This window comes from Manis pentadactyla, chromosome 15, assembly GCF_030020395.1.
Source record: "Manis pentadactyla isolate mManPen7 chromosome 15, mManPen7.hap1, whole genome shotgun sequence".
Classification (NCBI taxonomy): domain Eukaryota; kingdom Metazoa; phylum Chordata; class Mammalia; order Pholidota; family Manidae; genus Manis; species Manis pentadactyla.
Window position 1 is genome coordinate 2,105,412 of NC_080033.1, and position 21,525 is coordinate 2,126,936.

General features: G+C 58.9%; 1 protein-coding gene across 6 annotated transcripts; it reads left to right on the forward strand.

Annotated features, from left to right (window-relative positions):
* Positions 1-6,706: 6,706 nt before the first annotated feature.
* MEIS3 (Meis homeobox 3) lies at positions 6,707-17,591 on the forward strand. 6 transcript variants are annotated; one of them, XM_036885641.2, is made up of 13 exons: positions 6,707-7,187; positions 8,829-9,010; positions 9,191-9,350; positions 9,445-9,495; positions 10,411-10,461; positions 10,633-10,782; positions 13,110-13,221; positions 13,413-13,561; positions 14,434-14,510; positions 14,715-14,773; positions 14,880-14,963; positions 15,187-15,256; positions 17,116-17,589. In XM_036885641.2, exons 1-12 carry the CDS (start codon positions 7,176-7,178, stop codon positions 15,234-15,236), a joined length of 1,137 nt encoding a protein of 378 aa, XP_036741536.1. In that variant the 5' UTR covers positions 6,707-7,175; the 3' UTR covers positions 15,237-15,256; positions 17,116-17,589. The 6 variants fall into 6 exon arrangements, with proteins under 6 accessions (XP_036741536.1, XP_036741537.1, XP_036741534.2 ...); XM_036885642.2 differs by having other exon boundaries at positions 10,684-10,782; XM_036885639.2 differs by lacking the exon at positions 6,707-7,187 and adding an exon at positions 7,200-8,210 and having other exon boundaries at positions 13,413-13,516; positions 17,116-17,591.
* The last annotated feature ends 3,934 nt before the right edge of the window (positions 17,592-21,525 follow it).

Below are 21,525 nucleotides of genomic sequence, written 5' to 3' on the forward strand. Positions count from 1 at the left end.
TCTATGTATCTCTATATCTTGAATTCTTTTTTTCAAATTGTGGTAAAAATACACATACATTTACAATTTCAACCATTTTCAAGTGCACAATTCAGTGGCATCCAGTACATTCAGGATGTCATGTCACCATCACCCTGTCTAGTGACAGAACTTTTTCCATCACCCAAAAGGAGGCCCCGTACCTGTGAGCAGTCTCTGTCCGCGCTGTCCTCCCCCAGCCTCTGGAAACCACCAATCCGCTTGTCTGCATGGATTTGTCTATTCTGGACATTTTATATACACAGAAGCCTACAATGTGTGGTCCTTTATGTCTGGCTTCCTTCACTTAGCAAGATGATTTTAAGGTCCGCAGTGATTTCCATGCGTGTGGCAGCATGAATGGTACTTCATTCTGCTTTACGGATGGACGATGTTCCACTGCATGAATATACCCCATTTAGTTTATGCATTTGTTAGTTGATGGATGCTATCTGTTGACCTCATGTTTGCTTCTTTGCCATGTCTCACATGCTCACGATATTTTAGGTTTGGGAGGAATATTAGGGTTCTCCAGAGAACAGAACCAACAGGATGTGAAGATAGATAGAGATTTATGTTACATACCTGGCTCATGTGATTGGGAGCTGGCAAATCCAAGATCTGCAGGCCAGGCCAAGCCAGCAGGCTAGAGATCCAGGGAGGCGCTGATGTCGCGGCTCAAGCTGAAAGGTATTCTGGGCAGAATTCCCTCTTTCTCAAGGGAGCTCTATCTTTTCCCCTTAAAACCTTCAACTGATTGGACGAGGCCCACCCACATATGGAGGGTAATCTGCTTTACTCCTAGTCAACTGATTTAAATGTCAATCTCACCTAAAAACGACCTTCACAGCAACATCTAGGCTCCTGTTGGGGTCAAACAGCCAGGCGCCAGAGCCCGACTAAGTGGACATATGCAAGTCTCCATCACTGGGGTTCTCTCCGCCCCTTGTTTCCTTTCTCTGCCCAGCCACCGTGTCCTTGCCTCGTCACTGTCTTAGGTGGGGCTCCACAGAGGCTGGGCAGGGCTAGGATGGGAGGCAAGTGGCGTATTTGGGAGGTGATGCCAGGAGATCCCGGAGGGGAGCCGGGGAAGGGAAGGACACATTAAGGGGTGCTAATGAGCAGGTCACCTCTTGTGGGCAGTGGGGGTCTCAATCCCACTGTGACTGCCCAGGGACTGTGCAGAACCCTCTTCAGTGTGCCCAGCCTGAAGGTGAGGAAATTGGGGTGTTTATGCACTAACTTGAGCTGTTGGGGGACAGGGTTGCTTCCTGGGGGTGACGCTGGCACTCCCACCCTGGCTGGTAGCGCGCTCAGCAGGGGCTGCAGGCGCCAGGGTGGGGAGCTCCTCTGCACCATAGGGGTCTGAACGGGGCCTCACCGCCGCTCCCTCTTCCAGTGGGAAACTGCGTGGGCAACAAGAGGGGAGGCGCCGCTGTGCCTGGCCTCCCCTCTCCAGGCCCCGTGTCCCCAGCTCCCTTCTGGACACGTCCAGGCACATATTTCTGGCCCCTCCAGGAAACAGAGAAGGGCTGGCTCCTGGCGCCCCCTCTACTGTCTCCCTCAAGATTGAATCCTCCAGGGAGGACTTCCAGGCATTCGAGGCTTGGGGCGAGGCCAGGGCTTCCCGGGGCTTCGTCCTCAGGCCCCCCAGGGCTCCGGCCCTCCCTCCTTCCCCCGCACTGTCCCCCCAGCCCCCCGCCCTCTCCAGCAGTTTTCTCCTGGGGCGGTGCAGGGAGGGAAATGTCAGGGATGATGGATTGAAAGGGTCAGTGGGGTCAGCGGGGGAGGGGTGGCGGGACTGGAGGAGGAGGGGGGCCGCAGAAGCAGAGATAAAGGCAGGAGGGGGCCGGAAATTCGAGAGGGGAACTCAGAGACTCAAACCCGGAGGGACGTGGGAGGGAGCGAGAAGTCCAGGCCGAGGTGGGGCCGGAGGTTCAAGGCGATCCTCCAGCCCCGTCACCAGCAGAGAGCCGGAGAGGCAGCCCTAGAGGGGTGCAGAGAAAACCAGAGATAAAGGGGGGCCCGAGCAGGGGCGGGGGCGAGGGGGACAGAGAGGCGGGCCGAGGCGCCGGGGACCCCACGCAGGGGCACAGAGGGGCGAGGAGATGGAGAGAGATGGAGGCTCAAAGGCCCAGAGACACGGACAGGGCTCGGGGGGCAGGGAGGGGAGGAGAGACGGAGAGAGAATGGCCCAGAGAGGGGGACAGAGAGGTCCTCCAGAGACAGAGACCCAGAGACGGAGGGGGAGAGACGTGAGACAGAGACACGCACACGCATCCAGGACAGGGAGGGACACAGTGAAAGAGAAACGGGGGGGGGGGAGACCCCGAAAGGAGACCCGGAGGAGAGGGAGTCAGAGAAAAAGGGGGGAGGGGGCAGGGGGGCGGGAGGGGCCGGTGGCGGCCGCGGCCCCGCGCCCCGGCCCCCCGGTCAGGTCCGGCCGCCCCGGTGGCCTCCGCCGAGCCCTGGCTAATGGTCCGCCTGCCCGGCGGGGGCGGCAGGCGGCGGGCGACAAATGAGGCGCCTGAGTCGCCAGCGCCGGTGATGGATGGGCCCAGGGGGCGGGCGGAGGCCCGGGAGCGGGCGGGGGGACCCCACCAAGATAAACGTTTCCTTCTCCCGGAGCCTGGCCGGGGATGCGTCTCTGCAAGGCCTGGGCGGCGGGGTGGGAGAGCCCGGGGACAGACCGGAAGGCAGAGCCCCGGAGACTCCGGCGGGGGTGCAGGCGGGCCGAGGGACCGAGAGGAAAGGGGGTCACAAAGGCCGAGAGACAGAGGTCGCCAGAGACTGAGATGGAGTGGGGGGCAGGGGGGAGGGAGGGAGAGAGATGGGGACAGGGGGACAGAGAGACAGGGAGAGAAATCGTCCGGAGACATCACACACACACACACACACACACACACCTGACAGAAGCAGAGGCACAGAGGGACCCTCCTCCTCGCCCACCCCTGAGCAGAGACTGTGGATCATTGGAGAGTCTAGGACTAAGGCAGGATGTTGATAAAGGGGAAACTGAGGCAAGGAGCTTCAGGACCAAGAGAGAAGACAGGAGGGGGCCCTGAGAGCTGATTGTGGGGTTGCTGGGGGTCCGTGGGGATGGCAGCTGCCTCGTGGGCATAGCCCTCGGGGGTACGGAGGTGAGGGAGAGGGTCCTGGCCCCGCCCCTGAGAATTCAGCAGCAAGAAGCCTGCGCTGGGGAGACTGGGAGCCCCCCAGCTCTACTCATCAAAGGCTCGACAGGGTGGGCTAGGCCTGGGGGCCTCCTCATCTGTCAGATGGCGCAGGGGGTGCTGCTGGAGGAGGAGGCTCCTCCCAGGGCCCGCGCCCCTTTAGTAGTCGGCCTGTGCTGAGAGGTGCACACAGGAAGGGATGCACATGCCCAGAGAGAAACCAGATGTGTAGGCTCATTTAGGACGCTTCCAGTTAGGGGCCCAAACACCACCCGCACAGATGGGCCGCATCAGGGGTCCGCAAGCACGGGGCACCCACTGCCAGGACCCAGGCCTGGACCCTTTGTTCTCTCCCCTGGGACGCAAGGTTCTGAAAGCCCAAGGACTGCTCAGCAGAGGAGGCCTGAGAGCAGAGAGAGGACAGGGGGGAGTGTGTGTGTGTGTGTGTGTGTGTGTGTGTGTGTGTGTGTGAGACAGATCCTCACCCCTCCTTCCTCACCTTCCCCTTCGTTTCTCTCTCAGACACTCCCATTTTTCCCTTGTCAACATCTCCATCCTCTCTTTAATTAAAAAGATTTATGCCCTAGAGGCCAAGCCCCTCCTCCTTGTTTTGGGGGCTGGAGGGTCCCTCTGAGCTCAGAGCAGTGGAAGAAACAATCGAGTCTCTATCTGTGCCTCCCGTCTTCAGTCTCTTCCTGACTCTCTCTCCATCTCTGTCCCCCCTCACCTCCCACCCCCGCCTGCCTTGCTCTATAACTCAGCCTGCACCCACTTTCCTCCTTGGTCCCCCCTGTGTCTCTGCCACTGGTTTGGCCTTTCTCCCAGCTCCCCCCCACTGGCATCACTGGGACCCCCCTTCCCAGTTAAGACACAGCCACCTGCGCCTCACCTCTGTCCACTCCGTGCGGCCTCACTCCCCCCGCTGTCAGATCAGGGATTCCTCGTTTTCAGAATCAGCTTGGGCAAGGGGACCCCAGCGGACCACCGAGATGTAGGGCGAGGCTCGGAGCGCAGACCCCCGACTCCCCCATCCTGAACCTCGACTGAGGGCAGCAGTGGGGGAGGCGGGAGCAGACAGAAAAGCTTTGCATCTTTAATTAAAAAGTGATTTAAATTAATTTTCTGCTCCAAAACCCCTATCTGGGGGGCAGGGTGTGTGTGGCAGTGATTAAAGGTGCTCAGCCCCTTCCTTCTGCCTTCCTTAAAGGGCCAGCATCAACCGAGGGGACATTTGCGGGTGAGAGCTTGGGGGCGGGTGTGCCTACTGGCACCGGGGACCCCAGACTCAGCCAAGGCCTCAGAGTCCTAGCACCCTCCAGTGTAACCATTTCCCGCCACCCCTGCCCAAGCCCATCGCTCATCCAGCACAGGGGAGACTGAGGCTCAGAGAGGGAAGGAGGGTCTGAGAAGGGTCTGGACCCGATTCCTGGAGGAGACCCAGAGACATTCAGGGAGGAGAGCTGTCCCTGTGCCCAGGGGGGTCTGAGGACAAGAGTCAGACAGACAGGGACAGAGACCCTGAGTGAGACAGAGAGCATGAGGGCGTGTGAGAGACAGAGCCTGGGAAATGGGGGCCTGGAGGTGAATCTGAGCCCCGGATGAGAGAGGAAGGGCCTTTTCAGGGACCCGATGGGGACCAGGGGCGGGATCCTCCCTCCCCATGGGAAGTGCTGCTGCAGTCCCGACCCCAGGCCTGATAATTCCTTTGATTTCCACAAGATGGGAGGATTCGGAGAAGCAGGATTCAGAGAGGCAGAGCTGTTTATGAGGGTCATAAAAATGTCCTTAGCGAGCACAGCAGGGGAGGGCGCGCTGCTGCTGCCCCTCCCTCAGCAACCCACCCGTTGTTTCTCCCCCACCTCTGGGTCTCTGTCTCACTTCTTTTCAGTACTATCCCTGGGGAGTGGTGGCAGCAACTTGTGGGGGGATCAAGTATCCCTTCATGATAAGAGGGTGAAAACTATGGGCCATTTCCCTGGGCAAAAAACACATTAAGCACCAAGGCCATCATTTGCCATACGATTGTAGTGAGTTCACAGGTCTCCTGACACAAAATTTGCACTTTGAAGGGACCTGAGGACACCAGAGCATAAAGATGCCTAATGTAGAAAAAGCCAGGGAAGAATGAAACCCAGAACGTCTCTCTCCTCCCTGCCTTGCCCTCTCCTGCCCACCTGGAGCTGGCCTCCCAGACATCAGGCACATTCCTGCCCCAGGACCTTTGCACCTGCTGGTCCCCCTGCCCAGAATGATCTTTCCCCACATTTCCGCACTGCTGCCTCCCTCGCCTTATTCAGGTCTCTGCTCAGATGTCACCTCCTCTGAGGACTCTCTCTGTCCAGTATATATCATCACTCCATCCTTGTTCTACCTTATTTCAAAGCACTTGTCATCTCCAGGTGTTATTCTATATGTAACCACATTTATTTACTAGATTTATTTATTTACTTACACATTTCTCCCATCCCCAATAGAATGTGAGTGCCAGGAAGCCAGGAAGTTTGTCTTTTGTTCAGTATCTCCAGAACACCGCCCAGCACACAGTAGGTGCTCAGTACATTTTTGTTGCAGAAATCTTTCATTAGAAAACGAGTTTCCAAGGCTGTCTGGGTCCCAGGTTCCTCCAGGAGTCAGATAAAAGCTGAGGAACTGGTCTCCAACAGATCCCTACCAGCACACCATTTACCCTCAATTTTGGAGGTCCCGCCAACTCCCTGAGATCCCCTGAGAGAATTCCAGGCTGGGAACCTTCCAGAGACAGGGTGAGAAATGGGCGGAGGGACAGTGATGCCTCCAGGTGCGCACACTGATGTCCGAGGCCTAGATATTGTGCGTACAAAGTCCGGCAGACACACACACGCGCACACAGACAACACGCAGTCCGGCCGGCAAACACACGCGCGCACCCCAGGCCCGGTCCAAACGCCAGGCACACAGACGGACACAGCTGAGGTCCCACAGCTGGCTGCACCCACAGGCCTAGGAGCGTCCTGCGCTCCCAGAAGAGGGAAGTGAGGGGGGCCAGAGCCAGGGGAGAAACCGAAATATGGGGTTCAGCTACTTCCAGCCTCCGGCTCTCTCCTCTGATCTCAGAGACAGTGACGGAGAGAGACCGAGAGACAAAGAGAAAGAAATGGAGAAGGAAAGAGAGAGAGACAGGAAAACGTAGGAAAAAGAGGCATCCAGGGAGATGGAGGAGCCGGGGAAGGGCGAGCCCGACAGAGACCTGAGGCGGCCGAGCGGGGGGCGGCGGAGCGGCCCCGGGGGGCGGGGCTGGGGGAGTGACAGGGAGACGGGGCGGTGGCGGGACCGGGCAGCAGCCGCCGCAGGGAGACGGACACAAAAGCGGCCCCGCGGCGGCGGCCCCGGGGGACGGGGGAGGGGCGGAGGCGGGGGAGGGGGAGGAAAGGGGCGGGGCGGAGGAGTGAGGGGGAGGGGAGAGGGAAGGGGGAGGCGGGGGAAGGGGAGGGGAGGGCGGGGAAGGGGAGGGGAGGGCGGGGGAGGGGCCGCGGCCGAGCAGCCGGCGGACAGCGGGTTAAGCATCTCCGCTGGGGCACTTCCGGATGTGACCGCAGAGACAGGGAGCGCCCGGGAGCGCGGAGAGACGGCGAGACGGAGCCGCCGGCATCCTCGGCCGCCGCCGCCGGGCCGCACGGCGCTGGGCCCCCCGCCCCGCTCGCCCCCATCTCCCGGTCCGCGCGTCTCGGGCTGCTTCAGTCACCCGGCGCCCCGGGAGGCACTGGGGCCGGGGAGGGGGCATCGGGCGAGCCCCCCCCCGCCTTCGCACCCCTCCGCTCGCCGGCATGAGCCCCTCGCTGTGACCCCCGCGCGGGGAGGGCCGGGGGGGTCCATGCGCGGAGCATCCGCGCTGCCCGGCGCCGGCCGCTGACGGCGGCGGGGGTGGGGGGGCCGGGCGCCCAGCCTCCTGCCCCCTCCGCCGGCCAGGCCCCGGAGGGACCCGTGAGCTGCCGCCGGCGTCAGCCCATGGCCCGGAGGGTAGGTCTGAGGGCGGGCACCCCGGTGCCCCAGCCGGTCCTGGCACCCCCGCGTCCCTCCATCTGCCCTTCTTGCGCGCCCCCAGCAGCCCATGCCGCCTCCACCACCGTCTCTTTCTCTGCGTTGCTGTCTCTGTCCCGGGTCTCCCCCGCTCTGCGCCCCTGGGTCTCAGCCCCCTCCGCCCTTTGGTCTCCCCCATTCTGCCCCTGCTCTCTCCCCCTGCCCCGGGTGTCCCGCCCCTGGCCCTGGGCCTTCCCCTCCCCTGCCCCTGGGTCTCCTCCTCCAAAGTGGCCCTTTATCCTCCCGCCCCTCCTTCCCCCTCCCGAGTCCTTCACCCCCGTCTACTTGTCTTCGAAGTCCTCCGGAGGCCGTCGGGGTGGGGAAGGTGCTGGAAGAGGTGGGTCTCACCAGGCAGGGCCTAGAGCTTCTCTTAGGGCCCTGGGGCGCGGGAGGTCGGAGGACACAGGCGAGGAGGTGAGTGCCCACCTTGGGGGTGGAGGGAGCACAACGCGGCCAGGGTGTGAGGACCCCACCGCCCATCTTAGGATGTTGGAGGAACGGCGGGGAGCACTTGGATACAAGTTCAGGGCTCAGGAGAAGTTGGGAGAAGAGGAAGTGAAAGAGAAGGGGACGCACCCAGAGCCGTGGTGCGCATCCTCGGCGCGCCGGCGCGAGCGCCCGTCCTCCTTCCCTGCCAGCCCCCCTGCCTCTTTGAGCCTCACCCTCCAAGTATCCGAGGAGAGGGTCTGACAGGGGTGGTGTTAAGGGTCCTTCCGACCTCCCCGGCGCGGTGCTTCCGTGATGGCAGGATTCAAACCTTGCTACGTGCTCCCGCTTCTCTTTGGGCTGTGGGCACAAGTGGGTGTGTGCGGGTGTGCGGGCTTATCCTCCATTCAACAAGTGCCGGGCTCTGTGCCAGCCTCTGGTAGCTGTCATTCCCTCACCCACCCGCTCCTTCCTGGGCCCGGCCTTGGTCTCTGTGTGCGCGCGCGGATTCACATGGAGCTGGGGTGTGACAAGTTGGTAAGTCATACCCCGACTGGCGTAGGTGACAGCTGTGACACGCAGTTGAAGTGGGGGGAGACTGGACGCCGTTGTCGGTGCATAAACAATGCCTGCCCTTACAGGCATCGGTCTCCCTTGATCTGCACCTCCCCTCTCTCTGCCTTTCTTCTGAATCTTGGGTGCCTCTCTCTCCTCTCTGCTCTTGTCTCTGCTTCTCTCTCTCTTTGCCTTTCTTTCTGTCTCTCTCACCACCCCCTCCCTCTCCTCCGCCCTCTCTCCCTGCTGCACGCCTCTCCCGCCTCCTCCCCTCCTCACTGTGGGGAGCTGGCCTTTGCTAGTCCATCCCTGACCCTCACAGCCGATACCTGGGTCAGTCTCTCTCCTCTGGACCCTCCTGCCCACACATCAGGAATCTCCAAAGGGACACTTTTCACAGGCCAGGGGTACAAGAGAAGGCCAGGAGACAGGGCCCTCAGCCCACCCAGACAGCCGCATGGAAGCTGGGGTCTAAGGCAGCAGAGCCGAACACTTGGGGAACAGAAGGGCAGGGAAGGGCCATCTCCTGGGTCCCAGGGTAGGGAGGCTTCTGGCTGGCACTGACGCCTCCCTGGGACTCTCCCCTCTCCCCTCCCCCAGTACGATGAGCTGCCCCCCTACCCAGGCATCGTGGACAGCACCGCAGCCCTGGCTGGCTTCCCGGAGGCAGTGCCCTCAGCACCAAGAGCCCCTGGGCCCTATGGCCCCCACCGGCCTCCTCCGCCCCCGCCCGCAGGCTTGGACAGCGATGGCCTGAGGAGAGAGAAGGATGAGATCTATGGGTGAGTGGGGACTGGGCTGAGGGCTCCAGGGGGGTCTCAGGCTGTGCCCCCGCCATTTGTTTGTCTGTCTGGTCTCTCCATCTCTCCCCGCTGGGTCTCCTGTCCCCTTCCTAGTTGCTTCATACTTTGCAACCCCCTGCCCACCCCTCATGAGCTCTCTCCTCTCCTGCTTCTCCCCAGACACCCGCTCTTCCCACTGCTGGCCCTGGTCTTTGAGAAATGTGAATTGGCCACGTGCTCGCCCCGTGATGGGGCCGGGGCTGGGCTGGGGACACCCCAGGGCAGTGACGTCTGCTCCTCCGATTCCTTCAATGAGGACATCGCCGCCTTTGCCAAGCAGGTGGGCACCCCCATCAGCTGTGTACCAGGAGGGCCAGCAAGGAGGGGTGGGCAGGGGACAGGATGACCCTCTCTGGTCTCTCTCTTCCTCCCAGGTCCGCTCCGAGAGGCCCCTTTTCTCATCCAACCCAGAGCTGGACAATCTGGTGAGACCTGGGCCCTCCCCGGGGAGCCTCCTGTGCTGCCCCCACATGGCCTTGGGGTTGGTTGAGGGAACAGAGAGAGGACAGGCCCACATTCTCAAATAGTGATCAGTGTTACCCATTTGCAATACAGTATAGTTTGCAGTTGAGAACAGGCACTGAGTTCAAATTCCAGCTCTGCCACTTACTAGTTCTGTAAACCAGGACAAGTAGCTCCATCTCCCTGCGCACCAGTTTCCTCATCTGTAACTAGAAGCAGTTTCTATCTTGCAAGGCTTTTGTGAGGATATAGTCAGTTACCAAGAGAGCCAAGCCACCCGAACAGTGCCAGGCACAGAATAGGAACTCAATAAACATTAGCTATTCTATCAGTCAGGAGAACAGAACCCATGCCGAAATGCGTGCAGGGACTTAGCTGCAAAGGGGAGAGGAGAGAGAGGGGAGTGGAGAGGGAGAGGGAGAGGGGGAGGCGGAGGGGGAAGTACTCTGGCTTCTCCCTTCCTTTTGCTTCCTATTGGCCAAACCCTTTGGCAAAGGACTCTGGGAAATGTAGTTTGCAGGCAAAGGGTGGGAGCAGAGGGCCAGCAGGCGAAGAATTTTAACTAACCTTTGTTCACTCCTCTTTGATGGGCCCTTTTCTGTCTCTTGCAACTCTTGCTTCCCTTCCTTTGTCTCTCTCGATCTAACACTCTCTTCCCTTAATTCTGGGCCTCTATCTCTGTTCTGTTTCTCTCTGCCCTGTGGTTTTGTCTCTGTGTCTGTCTTTGTCATTCTGTCTCACTCCGTTTCTTTGTCCCTCCTCCTCCTCTTTCTCCTCCTCATCTTCCTCTCCCTCTCTCCCCTCTCTCTGCCTGTCTCCCTGCTTCCTTCCCTCCCTCCCTTCTTTCCTCCCGTGTCTCTTCCTGTCTCTGTTTTCAGATGATACAGGCTATTCAGGTGCTCCGGTTCCACCTGCTGGAGCTGGAGAAGGTGAGTACATCTTCCCTCTCACACCCTCCCTTATCTCCCACCCCGTCCCCTCTCTCCCCCTCCCCCTCTTTAGGCTCTTGACCCACGGAATTAGAGCAGAATGCCCCCCGTCCCCGTACACCCCAGCCCTGGCCCCTGGGTGGCCCCCCCAGTACCCCGGTGCCCCCTCAGGTCCACGACCTGTGCGACAACTTCTGTCACCGCTACATCACCTGCCTCAAGGGAAAGATGCCCATCGACCTGGTCATCGAGGATCGGGATGGCGGCTGCAGGGAGGATCTCGAGGACTACCCGGCTTCCTGCCCCAGCCTCCCAGATCAGGTGGGCCTGGGATGGGGCACCAGGCATCACCCTGTGACCAAAGCCACGTGCAGACACCGCTGGGCTCCAGCGTGAGGGCATACACACCACACATCTCAGCCAGGCAGAACACCTGACCACGGGGCATAAATCACCTGTGCAACAGCCTTGCAGACCAGGACACGGGTGGGTGACAGCACACACACACACTGCTGCAGACACCACCCTGAGACCTGGCTACACCAACACAGGTTCACACACAGCTCACAGCTATGCACACTCACTGACAGCCATTCTCACTCACAGCCAGGCAGCAGCATGTACCTCATATTTACACACACTCCAGCCACAGACAGCACCACACAGCCTGACTGAGACCACCATACGAGTACATGTGGGGCCACATGACAGCCACACAGATGGAGATGGAGCCGAACAGCCCTGAATCCTGCCACACACACTCAGAGACAGCCACAATTAGACCCAGACTGACCACGGGGCCTGCACACGCACACACACTGCCCTAACCACGTGACAGTCAGACAGCAGGCACAGGCACACCCTGTGCCACTCACCATTCACACAGCCCCAGATTCACCGAGTCTCAGATGCAGTCAGACTACCATGCAGTCACTGACAATCACACAACAACCGTGTGGATCCCAACAGATGTGGGTCACACTGTCAACATACCCCGTAATTATACAACAGGACACCAGCTCTGTGGACTTGGGCACACTGCACATGGCATTCACACACAGGCCTCGAACATCCTCTGCCGTAATATGCAGCCCATCACATGCACATGCTTGGCGAGAGCCCCATGGGTGCGATGACTGATGACTACTCACTGGGAGGCGGCGTTGCTTCTGTATCTTCACACAGCCTCTGATACACTCCCATGGCAGTCACCCACCTCGATACTCTCACAGAGCCCCCCTGCCTGATAACCCCACACATGCCATCTCACAAATAAGACAACCAGTCCCTCAAACCACAGCCGCAAGCTTAGAAAAATGTGGCCTTTGAATAGTCAGGTACAGGCGCCTGGCCCTCCCAGAGAGACACGCCTGTGCCCCAATGCCACGTGGCTCAGCTCCAGCCATGTAGCTGCTCACCACGCCACAGCCACCTCCTCTCCAGGGACAACCTTGCCATGTTGGGCACAGACATGGGTGCACTGCCACATGCCACATGTCCCATGAAGTTTCAGGCACACAAATGTGGGTGCTCACCCGCAGCATCCAATCCGATCCAGCGCCAGAAAAACCACAGCTGACGGTTGCAGCGGTGCTCAGAAGCCTTTTAACACGTGCTGGTGCTGCAGCCAGCCCACAGGCCGCCCGCAGTGCACACCAACGTGCTGTCCCACCCAGACGCCAAGCCTGGAGAAAACTGAGCTGCCGGGTCTCAGGCTGAGCTCCAGCGGGACACCACGCTGTTTGGGGAGGGACTGCTTATGAAGCGGTGGGCAGGGGCTGGGGCAATCAGCAGGGCAGGTGGGGTACCCTGGGGCTCAGCCCTGGCAGGGCCTGTTTCCACCCAATAGGCCTCCCAGTGATCGAACCAAACCTTCAGCCAAAGGACAAGTCTTGACGGCGTCTGTACAGGTGGGGGCCTCTGGGACACAGAGCTGGGGCAGGGGGTGAAGCCAGGGCCAAGTTCCTCAAAGTGCATCGGAGTCAAGTGTTTGGATGAAGAAAACGTAGCCCCCGGCTCCCTGACCTGTAATTCTGAGCACCGCCCCCTGCAGATCTCTGAAAACCGAAAGTTGTTTTTTTTTCCCCCATAAGTTTAGTGCAAACTCATTTGGCAGAAAAATCTGACCTGAACTAATGAAAGGCTATTTATAGCCCTTATTTATTCCACTTGGTTAAATATTCATCCATTTTGTTGCAGAATGTTAATGAGTTTGATGACGAGGTTATGCCCCAGGCCCTGCTGGGGGTGTTATGAAATACACGGTATGTGTCCTGATTTACTGTCTAAAAATGTGAAAAGTTTTGAATGCTGACTGACACAGTGCTGGGCCCCAAGGATTTCAGATAAGGTGCCGTAGATCTGTATGAGCTCATCTTTATGGAACACTGTGTGCCTTTACCTAAATTCACCCAACCACTGAGTCCTTACCACACTCTGTGAAGTGCGGGCTTTCATTGTCCTCCACTTTCCAGTTGAGGAAACTGAGGCACAGAGTGGTAAAGTGACTTGCCTGAGGTCACACAGCCCAGAAAGAGGCAGGGACAGGCTTCACGCTGAGGCATCCCCACTCCAGAGCCGGTGGACTTGGCTATTGTGCTGTACTGTGCCCCAAGCCTTGGCACTGACTTCCAGCTCTTGTTTTCCAGAATAATACCTGGATTAGAGACCAGGAGGACGGTGGGTCTGTGCATCTGGGGACCCCAGGGCCATCCAGCGGGGGCCTGGCCTCCCAGAGTGGGGACAACAGCAGTGATCAAGGTGAGAAGCATGGGAGGGGGAGGGGGAAATGTAGGAGTCAGTCTGAGGATTGAAGTTAGACAGCAAGTAGGACCTCCAAGGGGCCAGGACGCCCAGGGTGTGGAGTGGTGTCCTGGGTGAGGGTTCTGGGCCCCTCTGCCCCTACCCTGGCAGAGCATGTGCCCAAACGCAGCGTGCCTGTGCCCCCTCAGGAGACGGACTGGACACCAGCGTGGCCTCCCCTAGCTCCGGGGGAGAGGACGAGGAGCTGGACCAGGAGCGGCGGAGGGGCAAGAAGAGGGGGATCTTCCCCAAGGTGGCCACCAACCTCATGAGGGCCTGGCTCTTCCAGCACCTCTCGGTGGGGGCTCTGGGGCCCAGGCGTGGGGTGGGCATAGAGAAAGGTGGGGGGGGTGGCCACACAGCCTGAGGCCCAAGAGAGACCCAGAGATGGGAGGCTGAGGCAGGGGCAAACATGGGAGGGACTCTCCAGGAGACAGGGACTGACAGCGAGCATCCCCACGCACTGCCTGTGCGTCAGGTGTTGCTGAGTGCTTGTAATCATGCAGTCCTACCCCCAACTCACCCTCCCCTTCCTCCACTCATGAGCCCACCTGCTCACCACCCAGCAGTCACCCACCATCCAGCCAAACAGCCCTATGAGGGAGGGGCTGACATTAGCTCCATGTTGCAGATGAGGAGACTGAGGCCCAGAGGTCTCACTGCCTCATGGAGAGAGATGGGAAACTAGAAACAGGAAGAGAGTCAGGGGCTGAGACAATGATAGAGACAGAGAGATAACGAGAGGACTGAATCAGCCGGATGCACAGGGAGAAACAGTCAGACCAAGACAGGGACAGAGAGACTGAGTCAGAGAAAGTGCCTCAAAGACGGACTGGGGTGGGGAGAGAGATAGGCACAGGGACCCCGGCAGAGACTCAGAGAGCTGGCATTTGCCTCCTTTCCGGGCAGTGGAACCCCCCACCCCGAGTTCTGTCTCCCTAACTAGAAGTGGCCAATTAGTCTAATTGCTGGGAGAGGCGGGGGCGCCCACAGGCGTCATTGCCCGAAGCCAGGCTCTGCTTCCCTCCACGGGGCCCAGGGGAGCCTGGAGAGGCTGGCTTTCCCCGCTCTGCCGCAGCCTCTGCTGGGCTCACCATCCCTGGGGGTGGGCAGGCCCTGGGGGTCAGATGGCGGCTGGGCGGGCACGGTGACTCTTTCTGGTGGCCGCAGCATCCGTACCCCTCGGAGGAGCAGAAGAAACAGCTGGCCCAGGACACAGGGCTCACCATCCTGCAAGTCAACAACTGGTGAGGGCCCCGGGAGGCTGGGCGGGCGCCGGGCTCTGTCCGCGGTGCTGAAGGATGCTCGAAGTCCCTCGGAGCCTCTCCTCGCCCCGTGCCGCCTTTACTGGCCTTATCCGGTGCCCTCTTCCCAGCTCTGTCTGTGTTCATTTCTGCCCCTCTCCTATGCCCTCTTCACACACCCTCCTACATTCTCATGACCCCTCCCAGGTTCATTAACGCTCGGAGACGCATCGTACAGCCAATGATCGATCAGTCCAACCGCACAGGTACAGGGGAAGGTGGGGAGAAGGGCCTTCTGCTCCTGGGGGAGTGTCAAAGCCTGGACACAGGCATCCTGGGGCTCAGCTTGAACTCCTCAACCCCCCATCACAGGACAGGGCGCAGCCTTCAGCCCAGAGGGCCAGCCCGTGGCGGGCTACACGGAGTCTCAGCCGCATGTGACTGTCAGGCCACCAGGTACATTGCGCCAGCACAGCAGGCCCCCTCCTCCGAATGAAGATGCCCACCTTCTGGGCTTAAGTCCGTGAAGAGCACGGTGCCTCGTCTGCAGCACCCTTTTAAATAATGACTCAGTCTGTTCTTCCAGAGGGATCCCCTGGGGAAGGAAGGGGTGGGAGAGACTTAGGGGCACATGGGGTGTCTGATGAAGACCCACTAACCTTCCTCTGTTGCCTTCCAGGATCGATGGGGATGAGTTTAAACATAGAAGGAGAATGGCATTATCTATAGAGGCTAAATTCAAGAGATGTGTGAGTGTCCAGTGTCCAGGGGGACCGGGTTAGGGATGTACATCTCTCAAACTTCCTAAGACCTCTAGACTCCAGTAGTGGGCAGACCCAGGGCAGACTCAGCCTGGGTGTCCAAACTTAGGATCCTCCAGCGCTTGGTGGGAAGATCATTCATTCATTCATTCATATATACATATTCACACATTTATCCATTCATTAATCATAACCCCTATCCACTACCCATCCAGACATATATCCACCCAACTATACATTCACCCCCATCACTCATTCATCTACCCACCCAACTAGCCACCTCCACACTGATCCACTCACCCGCCACACACTCACCTCCCTATCCACCCATTCTTCTGCCCACCCATCCATATATACATCTCCAAACATATATGAAACCCTCATTCCATGCCCTGACATGGCCCAGGTAGGGTCCTGCTCTTGAGAAAATTCTGGGCTTTTGAGCAAGCGGACATCAGAAACCAGTAACAATCCAGTGCAACAGGTGAAACAATAAAACAGCTTACTCAGGCGGGGGGGTCATCAGCTGTCACTGAGATATCGGGGAAGACTCCATGGAGGAAGCGGCTTCTGGGCAGGGAATTGAAGGATGAACAGGAGTCCACTGGGTAGAAGTGGGGAGCAAAGGTAGTGGGGTGCATTCTTCTACTCTCCCCGGTCTCAAGACTTTAGAATATCTTCTTATTTAGTTCTCACAACTCTAGTTCACACCTCTAGTCTCCTAAGAGGGAGAAACTAGTAGTATTTTCATTTTACAGATGAGACAAATAAGGCTCAGAGAGAAGAGGTCACTTGCACAGGTTCACAAGCGCAGGAAAGCAGAGGGAGCAGCCTGTGCAATGGCCTGGAGTTGAGAGCCTGCCTGGAATTGCTAAAGCACAGATCAGATCTCGCCCTGCCCTGGATTAAAACCCTTCTGTGGCTCCATAGCGCCCTCTGGATGAAGTCCCAACTCCTTGATTAGCACCTGTTCACTCATCCATCCATCCATCCATCCATTCATTCATTCAGTACACATTCTCCGAGCACCTCTGTGCCCAGCCCTGTGCTGGGTGGTGCTGGGGACGCCATGACAGTCCCATCCTGCCCTCACGGGGCTCACAGTTCAGTGGGGCGCTGACCCATCCCTAAACGGTGATGACCCAGAGTGGGCATGGCTGAGATGAGGGAGCTCAGGAACTGAAGGAGGCCCGAGGTGGCATCAGACCCAGGCGGGGGGATTCAGAGAGGACTTCCCAGAGGAGGGGGTTTTGGAGCTGAAACCAAGCAAACAGGAGAGGAGGAAACAGCATATGCAAAGGCCTGGTGGCCTTAGAAACCTTATGTCATGAGACCACCCCGGACCCCACACATATACACAGGCATGCACGATGGGGTGGGAGACTGGGGAGCTGGGTGGGTGCAGCAGGAGGGCTGGGAGATGAGAGGGGAGACCCGGGAGGGCTTGGGCATAGAGCACGGAGCACGGAGGGGAGGGGACAGGTGTGCGCAGGCCTGGCGGGGGGCTCAGCTCTACCCTGACCGCCACGGACACTGTGGCCTGGCCTGAAGTCCAGGGGCCTCTGGGATTAGGAGAGATGGAGGGGGCTTCTCATCCTGCCTCCCAGCCGGCCGGTCGCCTCTTCTCCCCCTAACCTCTCCCCCTGCCTCTCTCTCTCATAGTTTGGACCGTCTCCTTGTCTTGTTCCATCTCTGTCTCTCTCTGCCCCCCATTCCAGTTCTCCTCCTGTGTCCCCCCTCACCTGTCTGCCTCCCTCTCCCCGGGGGGCTGGTGGGTCTACCTGGAGGGTGGCACGGGACAGCTGTCCTCCCCACCTCCTGACTTGGCCTCTCTCCCCTCTCCGCAGACCCCAGCCTCCAGACTGGGACCTCCAGGGCCACACCTGGTCCCGGTCCCTGCCTGGCCCTCTGGCCTCAGGACCCCACCTCCTAAGGCCCCCCAACTCACTGCCTACCTCCCTGGGGCCCCACTGGAACATGGAGGACCTGAGTGCCCACTTGAGGGTCTCTCAAGGACAAAGACAAGGCCTGCAGGCCCTGCGCCCCACTTCCACTTCACCTCTGCCTGGGACCCTACCTGAGATCCCGGGCCTGGGTCTTCAGAAGGAGGTGGCCGGGGTCCTCCGCTTCCAGGACTGAGAAGGGGTTGGAGGCCAACTGGGACCATCAGGGAAGGAGGGCCACTCGGATCTGACGTCGTGGAGAGGTCCCCTTCATCCTCCCAGCCCACCACCCTTCTCTCTCCCCCTACCTCCCTTCTCTGATATCTTCTACTTTTTTTTAAATGATAAAGTCTTAAAAACAAAAAACCACCAATCTGAGTTCACATGTCTCTTCCAAGATCCGAATTCTCATCAACCTGAAGCTCATGAATCACTGATTATAATATTTGACACCCTATCCTGCCCTCTCCTTAGGCACTCCCTGCATATCAGTTAGCTATTGCTGTGTAACAAGCCATCCCAAAGCCTTGGGGTTCAAAATACCAACTATCTTCTAGATCATTGTTCTGTGGTTTGCTGCGATGAGGCACAAGTGGGCAGTTACGTGGTTTCAGCAGGACTGTGTGGTGGATCCGTGGCCAGCGATGGGCTCTGCTGGCTGGCAGCAGGGGCAACAGGAGTGATTGGGCTGGGTGGTGACACTGACCAGCAGGCTGTCCAGTCTGTTTGTACAAAGGCCTGGTTGGACTCCAGGAGAGGACAGAAGGGCCCCAGGCCTCTTGAGGCCCTGGTGAGGATCTGGCATGCCGTTACTATCTCCCTGCGTTCTCGTGGCCTCTGCAAGTCCCAAGGCCAGCCCAGATTCAAGGGAGGGGAGAGACTCCACCCCTTGCCAGGGAAGCTGCCCACTCACATCACAGGAGACGCGGATACAGGGAGGGATGAACTGTGCCCACTCTCACATCGGTCCCCAACACTGGCTCACAGGCTGCCTCCTCACTTGTCCTGTGGGTGATGGACAACCTTGCCCCTTGTGAGTGGTGCTGACAGACATGGGTTCAAATCCTACCTCTGGGACATGACAGCTGTGGTACCTTGAGCCAGTGATTTCACCTCTGAGCCTCAGTGTCCCCATCTGGAAAATGGAGGTAGTGGCAATACCTACTTGAGGATTGCTGTGCTGATTAACGGAGGCACTGCAAGGGAAATGCTGAGGGCGGCCTGGCACGTAGTAAGCACTCAAGCAAAGGCAGAGGTTGTGATTTGTAACTAGAGAAACAAGCTCAGAGCTGAAGGGCCAACTGTGTCAGGTGGGGTTCTCAGTTCCCCAGACCTGCCTTCCTGAGAGACCAAGAAAGCAGTGGGGTCTCTCCCTGGTCCAGCTCCTCACTCTGCCTCTCTCCCCAACCCGTGGGGGCCCCTTTCCTGGTGGGGCCTTAGCCCCTTCCCCACACTCTCCTTCGATCTGTATGTGGACACCTAATGGTTCTCAGGGAAACCCCCACATGAGCCATGCTCACATCCGCTCTGTGTCCGAGGCCCCAGGGCACATAAGCGTGTCATGGCGGGTGGGGGGGGGGAAGAGCACCAGGAAAAGTGCATTCCCTTTGCTGCATCCAAGGAAACTCCAGACTGAGTCGCACAAACACACACACAGATACAACTGATGCCAAGATTCCCTCTTACACTCAGAAACATGCAGAGCTGGACACATCTGAACACACACACACAAGCACAGGCACACAGAGAGATACCCACACTCAGAAACACACAAGAAACATGGCCACATGCACAGAAACACTCACACGCTGGGAAGAGCTGCAGACCAGCCACTACATGCTTGTGTGTTCACATTCACACTCATATTCACACACAGTCTTGCTCTCGGTTACACCCATGCTCACAGTGTGATCACACAGCACCGCTCACACACATCCGTTCTCACGCTGGGGCTCGCACACACAACGGACACACCCGCTCACAGCTAGGAGACTGCCCACAGGGCAGGGTCAGAGGCTGACACACACAGACGAGCAGGAGCCTTGGCAGCCGCCCAGAAAGCTCCAGAAACGCGGTCGCCCAGAGCTACCACTGAAACATTCACGCACGGCCAACGGACCAACAGACCCAGACCCCAGCCCGACCTTCCCAGGCTCAGGTTCCCACTCTGCCACCTACCAGCCCCGAGATGCTCAGACAGTGCGGCCCCAGGCGTGGAAACAGGACAGCCGCAGAGGCCACCTCAGAGCCCTGCTCACTCACTCACCTAAAATGCTGCAACATCAGAATCTGTCCTGCAAACAGGGCAACTGAGGCCCGGGCCCCCAGACCTATTCTGTCCAAGGCCATGTTAGGCTGTGACCCACGGGACCCTAGCCGCACAGAGACCTCGGGCCCCAGATGGGGTGGACATGGATCAAACATCCTTACAGGGGCAGCGGCTGCCGCCAACTCCGGGGTCGGGCCATCCTGCTGTTTGTTCCCAGGATGCCATGGAGCTCAGTGTGGGCTCCAAGTTGCCTAGGTTTGTGCTTTTGTGGAAAGCGACCAGCTCGGTCTCCCTTCTGGGCTTCTGTTCCGGCGCCTCCCCCGGGTCAGAGTTCAAGACGCCAAACCAAAGCACCCCACTTCCGACTGACCGTCACCCCATTTGTTGTCCTCCTGATGCACTTATTTGCCTGTTTCATTATTGGTTTGAAAGTCAGCCCCGCCAGAAGGCAGGAGCTTGCCTCCCCACCCAGCAGGTGCTCTGGACGCAGGAGTAAGCAACCCCGCGGGGCTGAGACTCACCAGCCGCCACCGCGCCATTCATTCCCTCTGGGGCGGGCTCTGCTCCACCCTGCAAGTCAGGGAGCAAACCAAAGGCCCTTGCCTTAGTAGGGGAGACCCACAGTGAACCGAAAAAATGAGCACATCATGTAGCCTGTGAGGTCTCGGATGCACGGTAGGGACGGGCGTGTGGGCTGCCACTTTTACACATGTATTTACCCCTGTGTAGTGCCTGCTGTGCGCCAGCCCTGTTCCTGGAGCAAGAGGTACAATCACCGACTTCATTTCCCAGACGAGGAACCAAGGCCCAGAGAGGCGAAATGGCTTGCCCGGGGTCACACAGCTGGAGAGCGTGCCTCTCCATCAAACCCAGGCAGCCGGGCAGCTAGGAAGCCTGTGTGCTAACCATTCTGTTCATGGCCTCTCAGTTTTAAAAATATAACGATTTTTTCAAGGTTCTGTGATTTTTAAAGAGCCGAACATGAACTATTTTCTGGGTTAGATATTGTTCTGGGGACTGTGAATAGTGTTTCCGTCTCCCTGAAGCTCCCGGGACTGAAGTGGGGTGGATGAGGGATAGACAGCAGGAAGGACTTCCAAGCCGCCCCCTCTGGAGGCAGGTGGAGGAGGGTCAGGGGGAGGTGCAGGGCCGGGCCAAGGGGAGGGGGCTGTATTCGTGCACCCCCACCTGGCTGGGGGACGTGGCGAGTGGGGGAGGGGCAGCCCCCCTTTCCTCCTGTCTGCGACTGGAAATGCCTCTCACTTAATCTTAATTAAACCAATTCGATGTGCCACCGGGGAAGAGGGAAACTGGGCAGCACGTTAATTGTAACTAAAAATACCTCCTGCAGTTCCTGGGGTATAGAACCAGACTCCCCCGAGTTCTGGGGTGCCAGGGACGGGCCCGGGGGAAGTGGGGACCCCGATGGGTGGGTGGGGTGGCCAGTGTGGGGCTGGGTGGGCAGGCCAGGTGGTCTTGGGAAGGGGACGCGACCACTGGGTGGCTTTGCGCTGTAGACAAGGGTATGGAGTCATGTGGCAGTGCGGGGCGAGCCGTGGCTCTGACCCAGGGGCGCGTGCCCGGCGGGGCCCCCTGCTGCTCCATCCCTGAGGAATGGCGGGCCGCGGCCGTGGCTGTCTTGGAATAGGTCTGTGTCTGTGGGAATGTGTACCACACACGCTACATGTGTCTAGGTGGGATTAACTGGCAAGGTGGGTCTTTGTAACTGGGAGGCCTCCTTGCACGTGCCCATGGCAGGTCCCTCTGTTTTGTGGCTCTGTGGCCGCTTATGCGTTAATCATGTGTCCACGACAGCGTGACTGGGTCACCCAGCTCGCCGCCTCAGAATGCGGGGCAGGCAGTGAGCCCAGGCTCCCTCCAGAGGGCGCCGGGGAGCCACGGGAGGTGGTTTTGTTCTTTGTTTTAACAGCTTTATTGAGATGTAATTTCTATACCAGGCAATCCACCCACTTCCAGTGGGCGGTTCAGAGGTGTTAGTATCTTCACAATTGTGTATCCATCGCCACAATCAATTGTAGAACATT